Source organism: Pezoporus occidentalis, unplaced genomic scaffold (assembly GCF_034315485.1).
Source record: "Pezoporus occidentalis ecotype Australia unplaced genomic scaffold, CSIRO_AGI_Poc_V1 ctg2, whole genome shotgun sequence".
Lineage (NCBI taxonomy): Eukaryota > Metazoa > Chordata > Aves > Psittaciformes > Psittacidae > Pezoporus > Pezoporus occidentalis.
Genome location: NW_026913855.1, coordinates 8,154,616 through 8,169,913, shown reverse-complemented (window position 1 = coordinate 8,169,913; position 15,298 = coordinate 8,154,616). Strand labels below are relative to the sequence as shown.

General features: G+C 44.8%; 1 protein-coding gene and 1 long non-coding RNA gene across 3 annotated transcripts in view; one reads left to right on the top strand and one right to left on the bottom strand.

Annotated features, from left to right (window-relative positions):
* Positions 1–2,950: 2,950 nt before the first annotated feature.
* The window catches only part of TNFRSF11A (TNF receptor superfamily member 11a), a 29,311-nt gene continuing 16,963 nt past the window's right edge, over positions 2,951–15,298 (bottom strand). For both annotated transcript variants that reach the window (XM_062617725.1, XM_062617724.1), the window contains 5 exons: positions 15,106–15,200; positions 14,424–14,531; positions 12,707–12,759; positions 10,217–11,075; positions 2,951–6,026 (listed from right to left, as the gene is read on the bottom strand). In XM_062617725.1, coding sequence (XP_062473709.1) covers positions 5,647–6,026; positions 10,217–11,075; positions 12,707–12,759; positions 14,424–14,531; positions 15,106–15,200 — 1,495 coding nt within the window. In that variant the 3' untranslated portion in view covers positions 2,951–5,646. The remainder of the gene's footprint in view (positions 6,027–10,216; positions 11,076–12,706; positions 12,760–14,423; positions 14,532–15,105; positions 15,201–15,298) is intronic.
* LOC134163141 (uncharacterized) lies at positions 5,823–13,484 on the top strand. The gene is made up of 3 exons (XR_009964590.1): positions 5,823–5,943; positions 11,808–11,953; positions 13,354–13,484. It is a non-coding gene; the product is annotated as an uncharacterized LOC134163141 (long non-coding RNA).

Sequence of the window (15,298 nt, the reverse complement as noted above, 5' to 3'; positions counted from 1 at the left end):
CAAAACCAAAACCATAACAAGTATATGACAATGCAACAAGAATACTGGAGGACCTGAAGGCAAGAGCAGAGGGCTAGCAAACCTTGCTGCGGGGATGACACAATTACTTGTTGGCCACAAGAAGCTTTGGTGCCTTGTAGAAAGAAAAGGCAGGCAATCACACTTACTGAAGTGAGAGCAATGAGAAATACAAGCTAGGGTCTGTCAAGGGTGAGTCCTCATGGGGACCCCTTAGGGTACAAATACTGGATGACAACAGAGGCCTTTGAAGGTACATGCAAAAACTGCACATTGCCCATCAAGGAGTGCAGCCCTGGTTGCTGGATAGAATGGGTTTGAAGGCCTAACAATGGTTGAAAATAACATATATTCAGCTCAGGAAAATTGTCCCATACTTGGTGAAAGTAGGGAAAGAAATAAGAAGGTATAAAACCCTCTACAAGAACAGGAAAAAAAGAAGGGCAAGGAATTTCTCCTGCACCATCTCCTCAGGTAAAGACACTGTGTGATCAGCAACACCACTTAAACAACAGCAGTTCCTCCTCTGAATTTGGGGCAGGAGAGGGGGGAAATGCTCTTCTTTGCTTGCCCCTTACAACATTTGTTAATGTGGACTTAGCAATCGTATGTAATGTAGTACCTTTTACTATGGAATCAAGTTCAAGAAACTGGGATGTGAAGGAGCTGTTTGCATTTCGTTTTCTGCTTCAGCCTTCCCACTCAACAAGGTGATTGACACTGTAACACAAAGGCACAGTAAAATTTCCTATGGCAGAGCTCTGTGAGAAATCATTTATTGTATAGCAACAATTCACTCTTCATTCTGGAAATAAGGATAATGCCAGGCAAGAAGAGACAATCTTTCTGTCTGAAATAGGACTTGCTTCCATCAACACCTGGAATCACATGTCCCTTGCTTCAGCAGTGATTGTGACTGCTGTAAAATTACCAATTTGGCTTTTTCAGAGATATCATTACAACCCAGCCAAGGTGAATGCCAACTATTGGCATTTAACATTGTGAGGAACAGGGGGTGGGAAACCTCAAAGGTCAAATGCTGCCAGGCAGAGCTTTCTGGTGCCAGCATGTCCCAGCAAGTGTGCTGTAAAGCAGCGCTGTGGGCAGGTTTCCCTACCATGTGCCTTTCAGGTCAACATCAAATTACTCCTGGTAGACTGAAAACAGCAACAGCCATTTGGAAGGAGGTTTGGAAAACTAGCTTATAAAGTTTGGAGTGGTTCAGCATCACAAAGTTCAATGAGGCCAAGTGCAAGGGCCTCCATTTGAGTTGGGGCAACCCCAAGCAAAAAGCCAGACTGGGTGGAAAATGGATTGAGAGCCATCCTGAGGAGAAAGACTTGATGGTGTTGGTTGAGGAGAAACTTAACATAAGCTAGTCAACAGGTCAAGGGAGGTGATCCTGACCCTCTGCTCTGGTGAGACCCCACCTGGAGTACTGTGTCCAGCTCTGGGGTCCCCAACACAAGAAGGACGTGGAACTGTTGGAGCAAGTCCAGAGGAGGCCATGAAGATGATCAGAGGGCTGGAGCACCTCTCCTGTGAAGATAGGCTGAGAGAGTTGGGGTTGTTCACCCTGGAGAACAGAAGGCTCTGTGAGACCTTATAGAAGCCTTCCAGTACCTAAAGAAATCTGGAGAGGGAATTTTTACAACGGTGTGTAGGGATAAGGTAAGATAAGGGGGGAATAGCTTTAAACTGACAAAAGGTAGATTTAGATGAGGTATAAGGAAGAGATTCTTCACTATGAGGGTGGTGAGGCACTGGCACAGGTTGCCCAGAGAAGCTGTGGCTGCCTCATCCCTGGCAGTGTTCAAGGCCAGGTTGGACAGGGCTTTGAGCAACCTGGTATAGTGGGAGGTGTCCCTGCCCATGGCAGGTGGCTTGGAACTAGATTGTCTTGAAGGTCCCTTCCAACCCAAACCAGTCAATGATTCCTTGCAAGAAACCTCAGGCAACTTGATCAAGTACACTGCAAATTTTCAGTGACTATTATTAAGTATCTATTAATAATATATGCTACATATTCCAGAAATAACTTTTTCACATGAAGAGTTTGCAGCCATTTTACCATGTCTAGTATCATGCACTGGCAGAAGTGAATTCTCCAGTTGCTGCAGATGGTTTTTAAGGGTGCTAGTGAGGGTGCACTGCTGCCTAAGTTGAATAGAGGTATCTGATAAAACTACAGCTTTATTAAATACCTGATTAGCACAGACATGCTTCAGCAGAGTTCTGTTTTCTAATAGGCACAGGAGTGTAATTGCTCAGACACCATCAGTATGATAAAATGAAGGGAACTTGAATGAACAAGTAAAAATTATATGACATTTTAGTGATACTACTCCCAGATATGCTGTAAGCCTCTTAAAGTGATTTCCAATCTCTATGTGAACATGTAGCAGAGTACACAGATTAACAGCAGTTACTGCTTATACTGATCTTTGCCATCTTGTTTTCCATGTGGATAAGAATGGCTGTTCCGGTGCCCTTGAGCAATAGATTGCTCCTCATTTTTCCATGGTTATATGCAGAAGTACTGCTGCCCTGCCAGGCCTGAAGTAGCTGAGTTTCAAGAGCACCTAGTATATTCATCATTAATAATGCATGTTGTGGCTTCTCAGACTGAAAGACTTGTAAAAATGCATGCTGTGCAGGAGGACACTTCAGGAATGAGCTGGAATAGGTGACCAGTTCTCAGCAGTAAGGCATTACTACACCAGATCTATGAGAGTTCCTGTTTGGTTCTGTGTATGAGCATGGGTTTCTGTTCTGTTAAAACAATTCTACATGCAAAAGATACTAAAAAGACTTGACTGGGAAAGTTTTTATGTTCACATTAAATTCTTCTTTTTTTTTGGTCAAAATAGGCATATAAAAATGTATTTGCTTTTGTCCATTACTTTAAAGAAAATCTTCACTTTTTCTCAAGTAGATCTTTAAGATTTTTATTATCATTAATTATGTGTATTACAATAGCAGCCAGAAGCCTCCAAATTAGTGCCCAATGCATAGGGCCCCATTGTACAAACAGATGTTAAAAACCAGCCCCAGCTCCAAACTGATGGCAAATGAAATCATGAGGATAAAAAGTCCCTTTGGATCCTTGTCTAAGCAGCCAGACAGAGACCCAGGGAACATGCAGCACAATGATGAGTGTGATATGGTTTCTTCACTTTTGGGTAGACTTTATAGGAAATATGGATCTGTTGGAACATCACGTTTCCCATAAGGAAGTGGACAAAATGCCAAGTTTGTTATGATCCATTTCTTCACGCTTGATGATCTTAGTTTCAGTCCTTGCTCAGGAGGATCCTGAAATTCAGAGGACTGAGGACACCTAGTAAACTTGCCATTGTCTTCTCTGAAATCAGGATTTTGAGCCTGCTTTCTGGTGGCAGATACAAACTAATGGAAGAAAAAAGCTGCAGAGGGAGAAGGAGTAGAAGATGGACTTGCGGCCAGGTAGTTTAGCCAGAGCCAAGCACAAGAATTCTGCCCTGTAAGTGGTGCTGATATCCTGGATTAATGCTTTCCAGGAAAACATGACTGAAAATATGAAGTGGGGAAGTATCTGCACCACCTTGCATCAAGGTGTTGATGGCTCTGTGTCTTTGTCCCTACTCCACCAGTGCCTAGGGTATAGTGAATTAGGCCAGCAGAGGCTAGAAGTAGGTTGTAAAGGATCCAGCAAGAAGGACAAAAGAATACCACAGATAAAAGAGCCTCAGTTACACACCTTCAAAGAGGCAGACCTAGCCATCACTGAATGGGACAACCTACCTGCCTGGCTGAGTCTAGGCTAGGAGGGCCATGCAGAGGTGAGACTGGTTGTTCAGTGCCCTTTTTGACAGCCACCCAAGAGAGACTTGAAATTTTGTACTGAACTTTATATCCCAGATATATAAATAATGCAGAACTGTTCTCCTGAGAGGTGAAGTTGGCTAAGCCCATCCTTTTGTATTATGGGTGACACATCCATTATCATGACACAGTGGTCACCTTGTCAGCTTTATAGGTGCTCTTCACCTGCAGAGAAATACTACTGCAAACAGAGCAGCTACACAGTGAACCCCTCAGCTTTAAAACTTCCTCAGGGAGGAGCCCTCCCTACCAGAGACCTCTTCCATCACACTAGGTAAGAGATCCCTTTACTGTCTGGCAAGAAACACAGCACTGACCCTCCTGAAGGCTCAGACTGAAGATAGCCTCCTGCAGTGCTCACTTGCACAGGAGAATGTCAGAGAATTACCCCTTGTCAGGAAATCATTAAAAATATTATCTTTTCCTCTTGTGAGTTCCTTGAGACTCTGTTCCCTTCACCTTTCTTTCCACAGTGGCTGCTGGAGGAGGCTGCAGGATACAGGACCTGAACCAAAGCCAATCCAGTAGCTAAGACTCCCTTCTAACTACAACTACTATTATTCTTTAAATCTGAACCTTTGGTCCCATTGCTTATCGGCTCTCATCGTGACGGTGGCTACAGTTTGATTTCAGCTCAGGCAGGCTGAGCTCTGGAAATAGCTTCATGCTACCTAAGTAGAGCTGTTTGCTAATGAAAATGTCAGAGGGAATGACAGAAGTATTTGGGCAGATGAAGGCATGTGTGTTTGACCCTGATCAAACTCTCCATTGCTAGGTAATCCCTCCCTCTCCTGTCACTCAGGAAATGACCACAGCTGGTTATCACAGACCCTTCCTCCACCTGCTAGCAGCATTGTGTCTTAAACTTCAGTGACATTATTCATGCAGCAGCATGCCAGGCACTTGTCACTCTCATCTTCAGGGGTGTAGATTCCTCTGGCGAGGTGCAATATGGCAGAGGTGAATCAGGCTCCAAAACTATAAATGATCTTTGCTCAGGATTTATCTAATATGCTTCTAAGGCATACCAGCTGTTTTGCCTGTCACAGTGCTCGTGGGGCAGCATTACACCTATGCTTACCCACACGGTAATAAGAGGCAGGCCAGGATCTTGGCTCTGGCCCTGTTTGGAGACTGGAACATCTGCTTCCTTGGGGACAGATGGGAAAGGATGACAGCGCCTGCCTGATCTCTGCAGGGAGGCAAAGGTTGCCAGTGTCACTACGCTGAGCAGCAGAGGTGGCTGCCACTTCCTTCCACCACAGAGGCATGGAGGAGGCCCAGGACCCAGCAGAATGGGCGCAGCTTAGTTACAAAAAGAAACACCCACGGCAGAGCTCAGGGCCCCTTTCAGTGCATCCTCCACCATGTTATCCTCTTTCTGGGAGTGCCCCACATGCCCGGCCAGCAACGTTTTCCTCCTCACCACGCCCTGGGCTACAAGGATCAACCCTCCTTTGCTGCTTGCTGTGGAGAGGTGCCAGGGAGTGGGGTCCAGTCGGAGCCAACCACCTTGTGAGGGAGAGGAGAAAGCCCTGCTGCTGCTTCTGCAACGAGGGCAGCGTGCCTGCTTCACGTGTGTGCCTTTCCCTACCAGTAACCTCCTCAGCAAGAGCACCACCGCTGGCACTTGTGCCACAAGCGTCCTTTCCAGCTGTAAGACTTCCTGGGATACCCCACGGGCAGCAACAGTCTCCATACCTGTCGCAACACCCGGGATTTCGGCAGCCCCACGGCAGCCCCACCACCCCTTGCCGGTTGGCCTCAGTTCAACACCTTCTCCGAGAAGTGTCCCAGCTTCCCCTCCTCCTGCACCGGCCGCAAGGCCTGGCTGCGGCAGGATGGGCTGTGCTGGGGCAGGGATCCGGCAGGCCACCGTGGCCCCCCGCTCCCCGCCGCCAGGCAGGAGCCCTGCTGCAGCTCCGCACACTTCTCCTTGTAGTGCTGGGCATTGCCGGCAAACGTCTCGCAGCGGCTGAGGTTTTCCTCCTGCACCGGGCTGCCCACGTTCTCCTCGCTGGGCCCCGAGGCCGCTGCGCCCTCCTGGGAGTTCTGGCTAAGGTAGACTACAATGATGTCGCCCTTGAAATTCATTACTTGTCCGCTTGAGATAAAGGTGGAGTTACTGTTTCCAGTCACATTTCCTGGGGAAGGAGGGGGAGAGAAGAAGACATATGTGATTAGTGTTTTCCCCTCACAAGATGGACACTCAGCACTGTGAATTTAATCCGCAGTGGTGGCTTTACTCTTGTTCCACTGTTTTTTCCCCGTGACACAAGGATGCTCTTTTAATCTATGCCTTCCACTGTACCTTCTCATTATTTCCATTTTTGCCTCCTTAGGATGAAGTCAGTCACCCACAGGGATCCTGACTGGAAGGCCTGGAAACATTTTCTCTCTCAGCTGTGCTCTTGGAAGCAAAAGTGAGAGCATCAATCTCATGCCCTCCGTGCTGCCCGATGCACAAGCTGCATCCAAAGTGCCTCTGCCCATGATTTGTGAGGAAATGGTCATTATTTCTAATTATGAGATAATTTTTTTAGAGTCCCAAGCAATACATTGGGGTTCTTTTCCCCTTTGGTAAACAATCAATCGCACCGTATGAGCTAGGTAGCAAGCTTCTTGAATACATACTGAAAGACTTAACGTCAGACCATACAGTCACACAGTGTCCTAATGACAGAGGCAGTTATCTGATATTGTCCTGATCCTCCCTGTAGGTACACTCTGGTACTCATCTAGTGCTCTCATGGATTTTCTTGGATATATGCTGACTCCAGCGAAGAGGCAGTCTATATTATAGCAACATAACATAGTTACTTTTTCAGTCTATCTGCCCGTGGTTAGGGATTTGTCAGTATAAATTCAATCTTTCTACCATTCAGGGACTAAGTTGCTGACACAAGTGACAGTACGACCAGGCTTGGGAATTAATAGACTACCCTCAGAGCAGAAAGAAAATAACTCAGAGCAAACTTTCAACCACAAACTAACAAACTTGTTCAAGTTTCAAAATCAAACCGAAGCAACCAAGTTAAAAAGAGAAAAATCTTCCTAGCCTATGAACACTCTTCCTAAGGAATGTTCTTCCTGCTGTGCTTCACTTAATCATTTCTTGCGGGCTGATCTGACAGCTCTTAGATGTTTTGTGCCTTTCCTCATTATGATCCTCAACACTTGAGACACTCTTTCACTGCAGCTAAGCATGGCCTAGCGCAGAGAAATCCTGTTTTCCTAGCAGTCACAGGTGATGTTTGCACATCAGCATAGGACACTGGGCTCCAGCTGTGTTGAGTTCAGACCCATATGTGCTCATAGCCGAGTCTGAATATCACTCAAATGTCCCTCTAAATAGCCCCCCTCAAGCAATCCTATTTATTTCTGCTAAACCACTGCATTGCTAGCTCTTTGCTTTCTTTCCAAGTGTTGTTGATTAACATGAGGTGTCAATAGGAGTTTTCTCTGCAGGAGTTTTTTCCCTGCCAGTTGCATCCCCTGTGTTCGATTTGTTTCAGCTGTTTGCCATCAACAAAACTATTAGGCATAATGGGAATACAGAAACAACTGTTTGCCTTCATTCAGGTGTCCTATCACTTGCGAAAGGTACTGCAGAGATGTTTTACCAGTGCTCAGTACGAGGTCAAGAATTTAGAAATATATGTGACAGTGGGGATGAGGGGCAGATTAACACATTTATAATGTCTAGCTGAATGTGGCTGCCAAATCTTCATTGCTTTCTGAAGGCACTGTGATGGAACAAAAGGGTATTTGAGGCCCAAAACCACGGAAAATGGACACAAGAGCTTCCTGGACTGTACTAAGACATGTGCTTCCAACCTGAAAAGTATAATGGACGCGTTCAGGGGATAAGTGAAGGCATCGTTCTCTGCAAGGTTTCAGCCTTTTGATCTCTTCATACTACCTGACGATAGTAATTACAATAACAGGTTAATTTTTGCACTAATTATTCACTATGAACTGGAACAATGCAGGTGATTAATTTTCTCTAAGCCATCTGATGGCCTCTGGGTGGTAAGAACTGTTGCTGCCAAACTGGGCTGGTTTGGAATCTGGAAGAGAAAGGCATTCGGAGAAAACCATTCCAAGTTGCAAGTCACCTAAGTCTTCCTGCACCCATGCTTTATATTGTAGCCCTACACATGATTTGGGGTGGTCATGAACTGATGCTTCATGTTCAGACTGCCTTCAGGCTTGGGGGTTTTGAAAGCGCACTTAAAGGCTCACTCCGTCACTGGCAGTGATCCCTCTAAGTGGTACCTGTCTAGAGGTTTACTTTGGTCTTCTAGGATTATTTCACAGAAGGAACAGAGTTTGCAATTTCTATTGTCATTTTGAGTGTTATGAAACTAAAACCAAAACTTCATGGAATTACCCATAGCCTTTTTCTTCCCATTTTTTAAGCCGTCCTCTTTTGAACTGTTCTGTCTTAGCATGACTGTGCGAAGCCTGGTGGCTTCAGTTGCTTTAAGAAGCTTTACAGAAAGTTATTTTGCATGCATGTTTATTCCATCTGGTCACTGCAGAAGGCCCAGCAAAATGACTGATGCCGCTGCAGCTCCACGTGCAGCCCCAGCGTGGCCAGGGTGCTTCAGTGTGGAAACTATAGCTAAGCCCTGTCCCACTCCTTGTGCAACCAGGCATTGCCAGCAGGGCATGGCCGTTCTGCGGACAGAAGAAACCCTTTGCCAGCAAGCCACCTGACCTGCAGATTAACTAACCCACACTCCCATGCTGCCCACAGCTCAGTCAGTACCTTCCAGCATTCATGCCTAAAAAATGGCACATTAGGAAGACAGCATCTGTGCTTGTTTCACCAGATGGCACTGTAGCATCTACATACCTGAAGGCACAGGCACAATAAAAATCCCATAGAAATTATTATGCTGCAGATCCAAGATGGCACTTTCTAGCATGTCACTTAAATCCAAACTCTCTTGTTTGCCCTACTGTTCCTTAATATTTTCTCTTCCTCTTCCTGTCAGATTTAGAAAGAAAAGCAATACTTCTGCAGTGCCAAATATGATGTCACTTTCAGTTGTACCTCAGAGTCACCTTCCAACAACAACAACAAAAGATAATTTTGTGTTCTCTTTACCAGTGCTGAATTTTGTATGGACCAGGCAGTGAAACTGTGTCAGGATTTCAGGAAACTGAAACGGCATAAGGAGTATCTGCTCTCAGAAAGATTGAGACACACATTTTCAGATTCCCACATGGCATGTGCATTGAGAGAAGGGCCTTCCAAAGTGCTGCTTGTGGGCTTTGGCAGACTGACAAGAATGTCTCCGTAAGAAACTTTAAAGCATAACATGGTTTTAAAGAAGAGCAACTGCTTACAACTGTTATGTGTATTACAGTAATCCTTAGACGGCCCAGTCAAAACCAAGGTCTCATTATGCTTGGCAATGTGTTGACATAAATAAAAATAAAGCATTGGACCTTAAGAGATTATAATCTAAAGTGACTGGTAACACATGACAGGCAGATTGCAGACTTTTATAGCAAAAAGAGAGGAAGGTTTCATCCAGAAAAGGCTCATAACTTCCCTTCCACCAGTTTTGCTTCAGTGATATTTCACCTGCTTTCATTTGACAATTTTGATACAGTTACACAATTAGTAAATTGGCAACAGTGTTCCAGTACTGTTTAGGAGACAGAGCATAGAGAAACAATGTCTGCATGAAATTATTTTTAGGTGAATGCTTATATCATCGCAAATTAAAACAGAGAGCTAGAAGCACAAAACCGAGCAGAATCTTTCAGACTCAGTCATGGCCACCACATTAACAGCTCAAGCCTGGAATTTCACTGACCACCACATAAATGTAACTGGACTTAAACCTAATGGCAAAAATGTGAGTGCAGACTGTTGAATGGAAAATTGCCCTTCTGAGTGCTATGCATCCTTTCTTAACTCAGTCTCTAGGATCCTATACTCTCCTCCTTCTCAGTTTTCTCCAATACACACATCTGCTATCACTAAAACAGTTCAGTAACAGAGTTGCCTGGCCTCTGCAGTGACAACCAGAAGATGGGCTCGGCATTGCTGGTTAGATCAGGGCAGGACAATGGTCCCTCACAGTGCTCATACTTGTCGCAGAAATCATTACAAACCAAATGGCTTTACTATTTCAGGATTCAGTTTGTTGTTTTTTTTTTTTTCCGTTTAGCTTCAGGGCAATTAAGTGAAAAGTCATAATTTCATTCTTCTCCCCCCCCCCCCCTTTTCCTAAATCAGACCTCCGAATAATACTGAGCTAGCAGAGAGAATAATCCTATATGACTGTGTACGGGTCAAGCCTAGTGGGCTTACCAGATGCTGGAGGGAGGTCTGAAGTGCTGCTGTTTGTCCCTGAAGTGCTTTTGTTTGTCCCTGAAGTGCTTCTGCTTGTGTTCTGGTACTTCATGTTGGTACTATCTGAAGATGCATCTTCCATACCATGGTCACTTGCTAGTGTGCTCTGACCAGCAGAGAGAAAATTCAAGCCACAGGTGCACTGTGCATAGGATCCAGTTTCTGGGGAGGTGGAGTCACTGTCAGCTGCAGCAAAACAGGATTTGCTCCACTTCCTGGGAGATTCCCTGTACAAAATGCCACACCTCACGCAGATCTTCTCTGAGTCAGAGTTTGTTACACAATGATCTGTGTCTTTGTTGCCAATTTCCTTTGGGCAACTGTGGGCATGTTGGCAAGATTTCTGAAGAAGTTTGTCCGTGTCAGTGTGTGCCCCATCCGTGAAAGGGTGAAAGCCTTGAGAGACTGATATGTCCTCTGTGCTCCCAATCCCTGAAAAGTACTGATTTAAACTGTCATTCTCCCCTGCCTCCATCGGTTCAGAAAATGACGACACGGTTTTACTGGCAGTCCTGCTCGGTAAGGACAAATAATCAGCGGTACTGAGATCCTTATCCGTGTATTCATCTTCTGTGGGAACTGGTGGGAAATGGTCATCATCAGTCTCAGTTACCACAGAAAACCCTTGTAGGCTCCCTCCCACCTCGCACGGTGCCATGCTGGGCCTCCCATTCCTGCAAGGAGAATGTCCGCTGATGCAGCATGAGTTTCCAGGGGCAGGAGAGCCAGCAGGATCCAGGAGGCGCATGCCTTCAGAGGTCTGGGGGACAACAACATTCACGATGTTCATGGTAACAGAGGTATCTCTGGGGGTCTCCTGAAAGAAATTCAAAAGAAAAACTTATTTACAAAACAGACCAGCAGAAGGTTATCTTTCTAGACAGAGGAAAAGGCAAATCTCAGTTCCTTCTCGGTGTGGAGCTGCTGAGGTTTAGGAACACCGCTATATTTGACTCTTCAGGGGTAATTCCATTCTGCTGTGAAACTGTGAGCAGTGGGGCTGGGCTCAGTGGGTGTTCAGAAAAATATCTGGAGGCCTCAGGGGCAATAGCATTTAATTTTGGGAGATGATTATTCCTAGTTCTTAAGAAGGCACTTAGGAGTTAATAAATCTAGAAGAGTCACTGCATTCTGTTGTTCCTTACAGACCATCAATAGGAATTACCTAACAGCTTATAAGGGTTTCGAAACTCCCTCTGTGTTTGAAAGGCTGTTGAACTGTGAGGGCCTTACTGGGAGTAAAATCTTTATTATCAGTAATGATGGAAGAAAGAAACTGAGTTGATTCAGAGGGACCAAGACAAGCTAGAAAAAAAGAAGTCACATGGGTAATGTTCCTTGAACCTAGAAAATGTTAGGACAACAAATGCAAAGCCCCACAATGCCATTCATGTTGCCACTACTTGTCAAAGTACAGCTGTATTTTTGGTTGCAGCCTCCCCAAAAAAGGTTGGGAAATACTTTAAGGATTCCCTTCAGTTCATGGAAGTTGTGCTGTAAAAACTGTTACTTGGAAACTGATAACCTTTCATCTGCAATGTTTGTTCAGATCTTCCAGGATAAAAAGGAAAGTGTAAATGCTGCCAGCTACTAATTGCTGTTGATTCACTCCTTTGTCTCAGAGGATCTGAGAAGCTGCCAAGGCAGGTTGCACAAAAAATTATGGGACAAAAGAGGAACTTCCTGATCAGAAAGGTGGGTTTATTTGGTATGGGGTTCTTTTAGTAATGGAATTTGAGTCTTTCAACAGCTAAACTAGACAGAGCTCCAGACGGGGTGGTGAGAGCATGCACCTGAACACCTCAGTCCACGTCCATGGTGTGAAGCAGGCAGTGCACATGCATTTGAATCTGTGTCCCCATCTGGGTGTTTCAAGCATGGGATCTGTTTTTCTTCCAGAGAAAAACCTCATACTTTTTTCACATCTGAATAGATAAGAAGGATTTCTGCAAGCACTAGAATGCAGGTGTCTCCCAGCCAGTTTCTTTAACTGATGGCTCTTGTGCTTACTGCCTTTCATGTCTGGCATTCTTGCCATTGCTGCAAGTCCAGGTTTCTCTCCTGTGAGCACTTTGGTATATAAAAATGTGCAAACTGAGCTGAAGCTTTTCCTGCTCTTAGGATTTAGAAAGGCTTTCTGCTAGGTAGAAAATCAGGTGTTCAGCAACCGGTGGGCTTAACTTTCTCCTCCTAAATATTTAACCATCACAGAGACTTTTCCAACTGTTCAAACTGTCTGAAATAGGAGAGCAGGTTCAGAAGCTCGTTGAGAATGGTGATTTCATATGCCTCACGTTTACAGAAAACCAGATTGAAAAAACCAAAGGAGGAACCCAAAAACTTGATTTTTAGCCAAATGTTAACGTGGAGTCTGTTTCAGGAGGGGTTTAAGGAATGCTGCAAGGAAAACATAAACCAAAGAGAAAATGCTAGTGGCTTTGACTTTACCTTTGTGCCTTTTATTTGGCTGCACACTTCGCTAGCCCAATTCTGTAGATCTGCTGTAGGGAAAACAAAAAGAGTAGCTGTTACATATAGCAGGCACTGCAGTTAGCCACAAACCAAAACACCCACAGTCATGCACAGTCCACAATATCATATTAAATAAAAGCCAGCAAGACTGTTTTTACTGACTGTTCAAGTGTCCCAGCATCACTCTAGCTGAGGATTCATTGTAACTGGAACAGGGATATATTTCTGTGGAACAAATGTTTCCAAGCTCCTAAAATAGACCACAGTTAAACTGTGTTCCACATCAAATGGGGTTTCTTTCCTGGTCATATGTCACACCAGGCTATGACTGGCCCAATACCGACCCACTTGCAGCCGTATGGTCTATTTCAAGAGAAGTCACATGGATGGCCAAAAGGCCATTCTCAGACAGGAGTGAGGAGCCTGGGGAGAAGAGGGTAAGCCACTGAAACCACAGGATGGCAGGCTCAAATGCAGCCTATTCCTTAATCAGGGTGTACTTAATGAGGAAATTCATTTAATTGGAGCATTTTCCAAGGAAAAGCTTTAAGTTCAACATACTTTATGGTAAAGGCTGCCACTTAATAGAGTTATCAATTCCTGTTTTCTGTTTATACTTTCAGAAGATTTCGTAGGGCTCGAGTCTCATGTACACTTGCTGGTTTTGTATGTCTGAAGATAGATCAGCCATGTATCCGCTGCCAGTTCCCAGCAATGACTCTGTTCTTCTGATGTTGAGCCTGCACATTTACCATCAATTCCCTATCTTGTCAGGCAGGCAGAGCTTCTTCCTGAGCCTACAAGCCTCTGGGGCTCTGGTTAGCAGAACAGACCACTCAAAGGCAATGAAGGACTCTCACTGCAGAAGAGCAGGGCAATAGAAATGTCAAATAAAAAGAACTCCCCCCTAACCTGCTTTGCATCGTATTTGGTTTGCAAGAAGAGTCACCATTTCCTCCAGCCCATCCCAGGAATTCCAGATTTAGCTCAACCCATGTTTAGTGTGGCAGAGGCACCCTATTTCTAAAACACAGGCTGAAATATACTTTACAAGACAGGGTTACTGTTCTTCCCTTCCACTGTTCCCAAAACATTTCATACATTGCTAGGGCTTGGGAAAGGAGACAATGGGAAAACTACACAAGGAAAAACATTCCGTATTTCAGGGGAGAAAATAAAATGTGAATGGAACAATATGGGTATGTCCTTAACTAAGGAGATCCAGGGCTTAACAGAGAGTTGAGTAACTGTTGAAGGTAATTCCACTGAATTAATAATATACTGAGAACCCCAATGTCATTCAGCATGTCTTTGCTGAAATTTTTCTGATTTTCTAATTTTACTGTTTTATTCTATTTCCTTCTAGTATTTCCCCCATACCTCATCAGAACTTCAGCTAAAAACACTGCCTCCATCATGTTTTCAAAAGCACAACAGGCCTTTGTCTTGAAATCCATATTTTAACCTGTCCAGATGTCGGTTTCAGGGGAGGAGGGAGAGTGGGACAAAGGAGACAAGAGGTGGTGAAAGCTCCCTGTGTCTGTGTCTGCTTCCCTTTGGCCAAGGGCTCTTCTGTGCCACGTGGTGCAGAGCAGCATGTAGTTAAACATGGTAATGGTAGTTATCCATGAAATCAGAGTGTACAGAGAGCCATGCAGTTGTCACATGCATGAATATCGTTAGCCACACGTACCTGTCAGCTTTTTCCCCTTATTTTTGTAGTATACAATGAAGATGACAATGCCAATTACTGCCACAAAAAATGAGACGACAATCAACACGTATAAGATTTGGTTTGTTCCTGCAGGATGTAAAAAAGATAGTGCCATCAACACACAGCTTGTACTCAGCTGTATGACAACCCTTGCTCATTTCAACTGCTTTTCCACAAGAGATTTTTTTTCCTTCCTATTTGATTTTCAGTTTCTGTAATAAAGACAACAGCTTAGAACTCATGCAGTTCTGTGACAAGCAGCCTTACTGAAGGTACCATCTCTATAAGAATCCAGAGTCATTGTGTCTCAGAGAGGTGTGACCCAGTCATATTCCTCTGGAAGTCCTCTTTCAAGCTGCCAGCAGCCCACGGGCTGTGCTTTCTCCCCTGGAGGTCATGGGTATAACAGCATTGCTGCTTGCCATGCAGTTTCAGTGGGAGATGTAAAGGTCTGCTTAGCAGTAGACATGGGCCCTAGAGCCAGAAGGCTTCAAGCAATCTTTAATGGTGGGATTTTCCAAGAACACGGTCTTGGCCTACAGCAGCTCCCCCTAAAGTCACCCACAATGGGAATGGAGTTAAGCCAGCCAAAACCGCTAGTAAACACATCCCTCCTCCTGCCTGCCACTTTCTAACAGATAACCTGTACAAGGACACGTACCATCTTCCGATGGCTCTGGCACCTTCCATTCTGCACAAACTGCATCTGACTTCTCAGTCCCAGGCATGTCTTCTGTCATTCCTAGGGCTGTACAGCTGAAAAAGAAAGACAAAGAGCCTAGGTTCTCAAAGAGGAAGCTTGTCACAGCTCCTACATTTATGCAGAGTAGCACTTTCTGTTGTAACATACATTT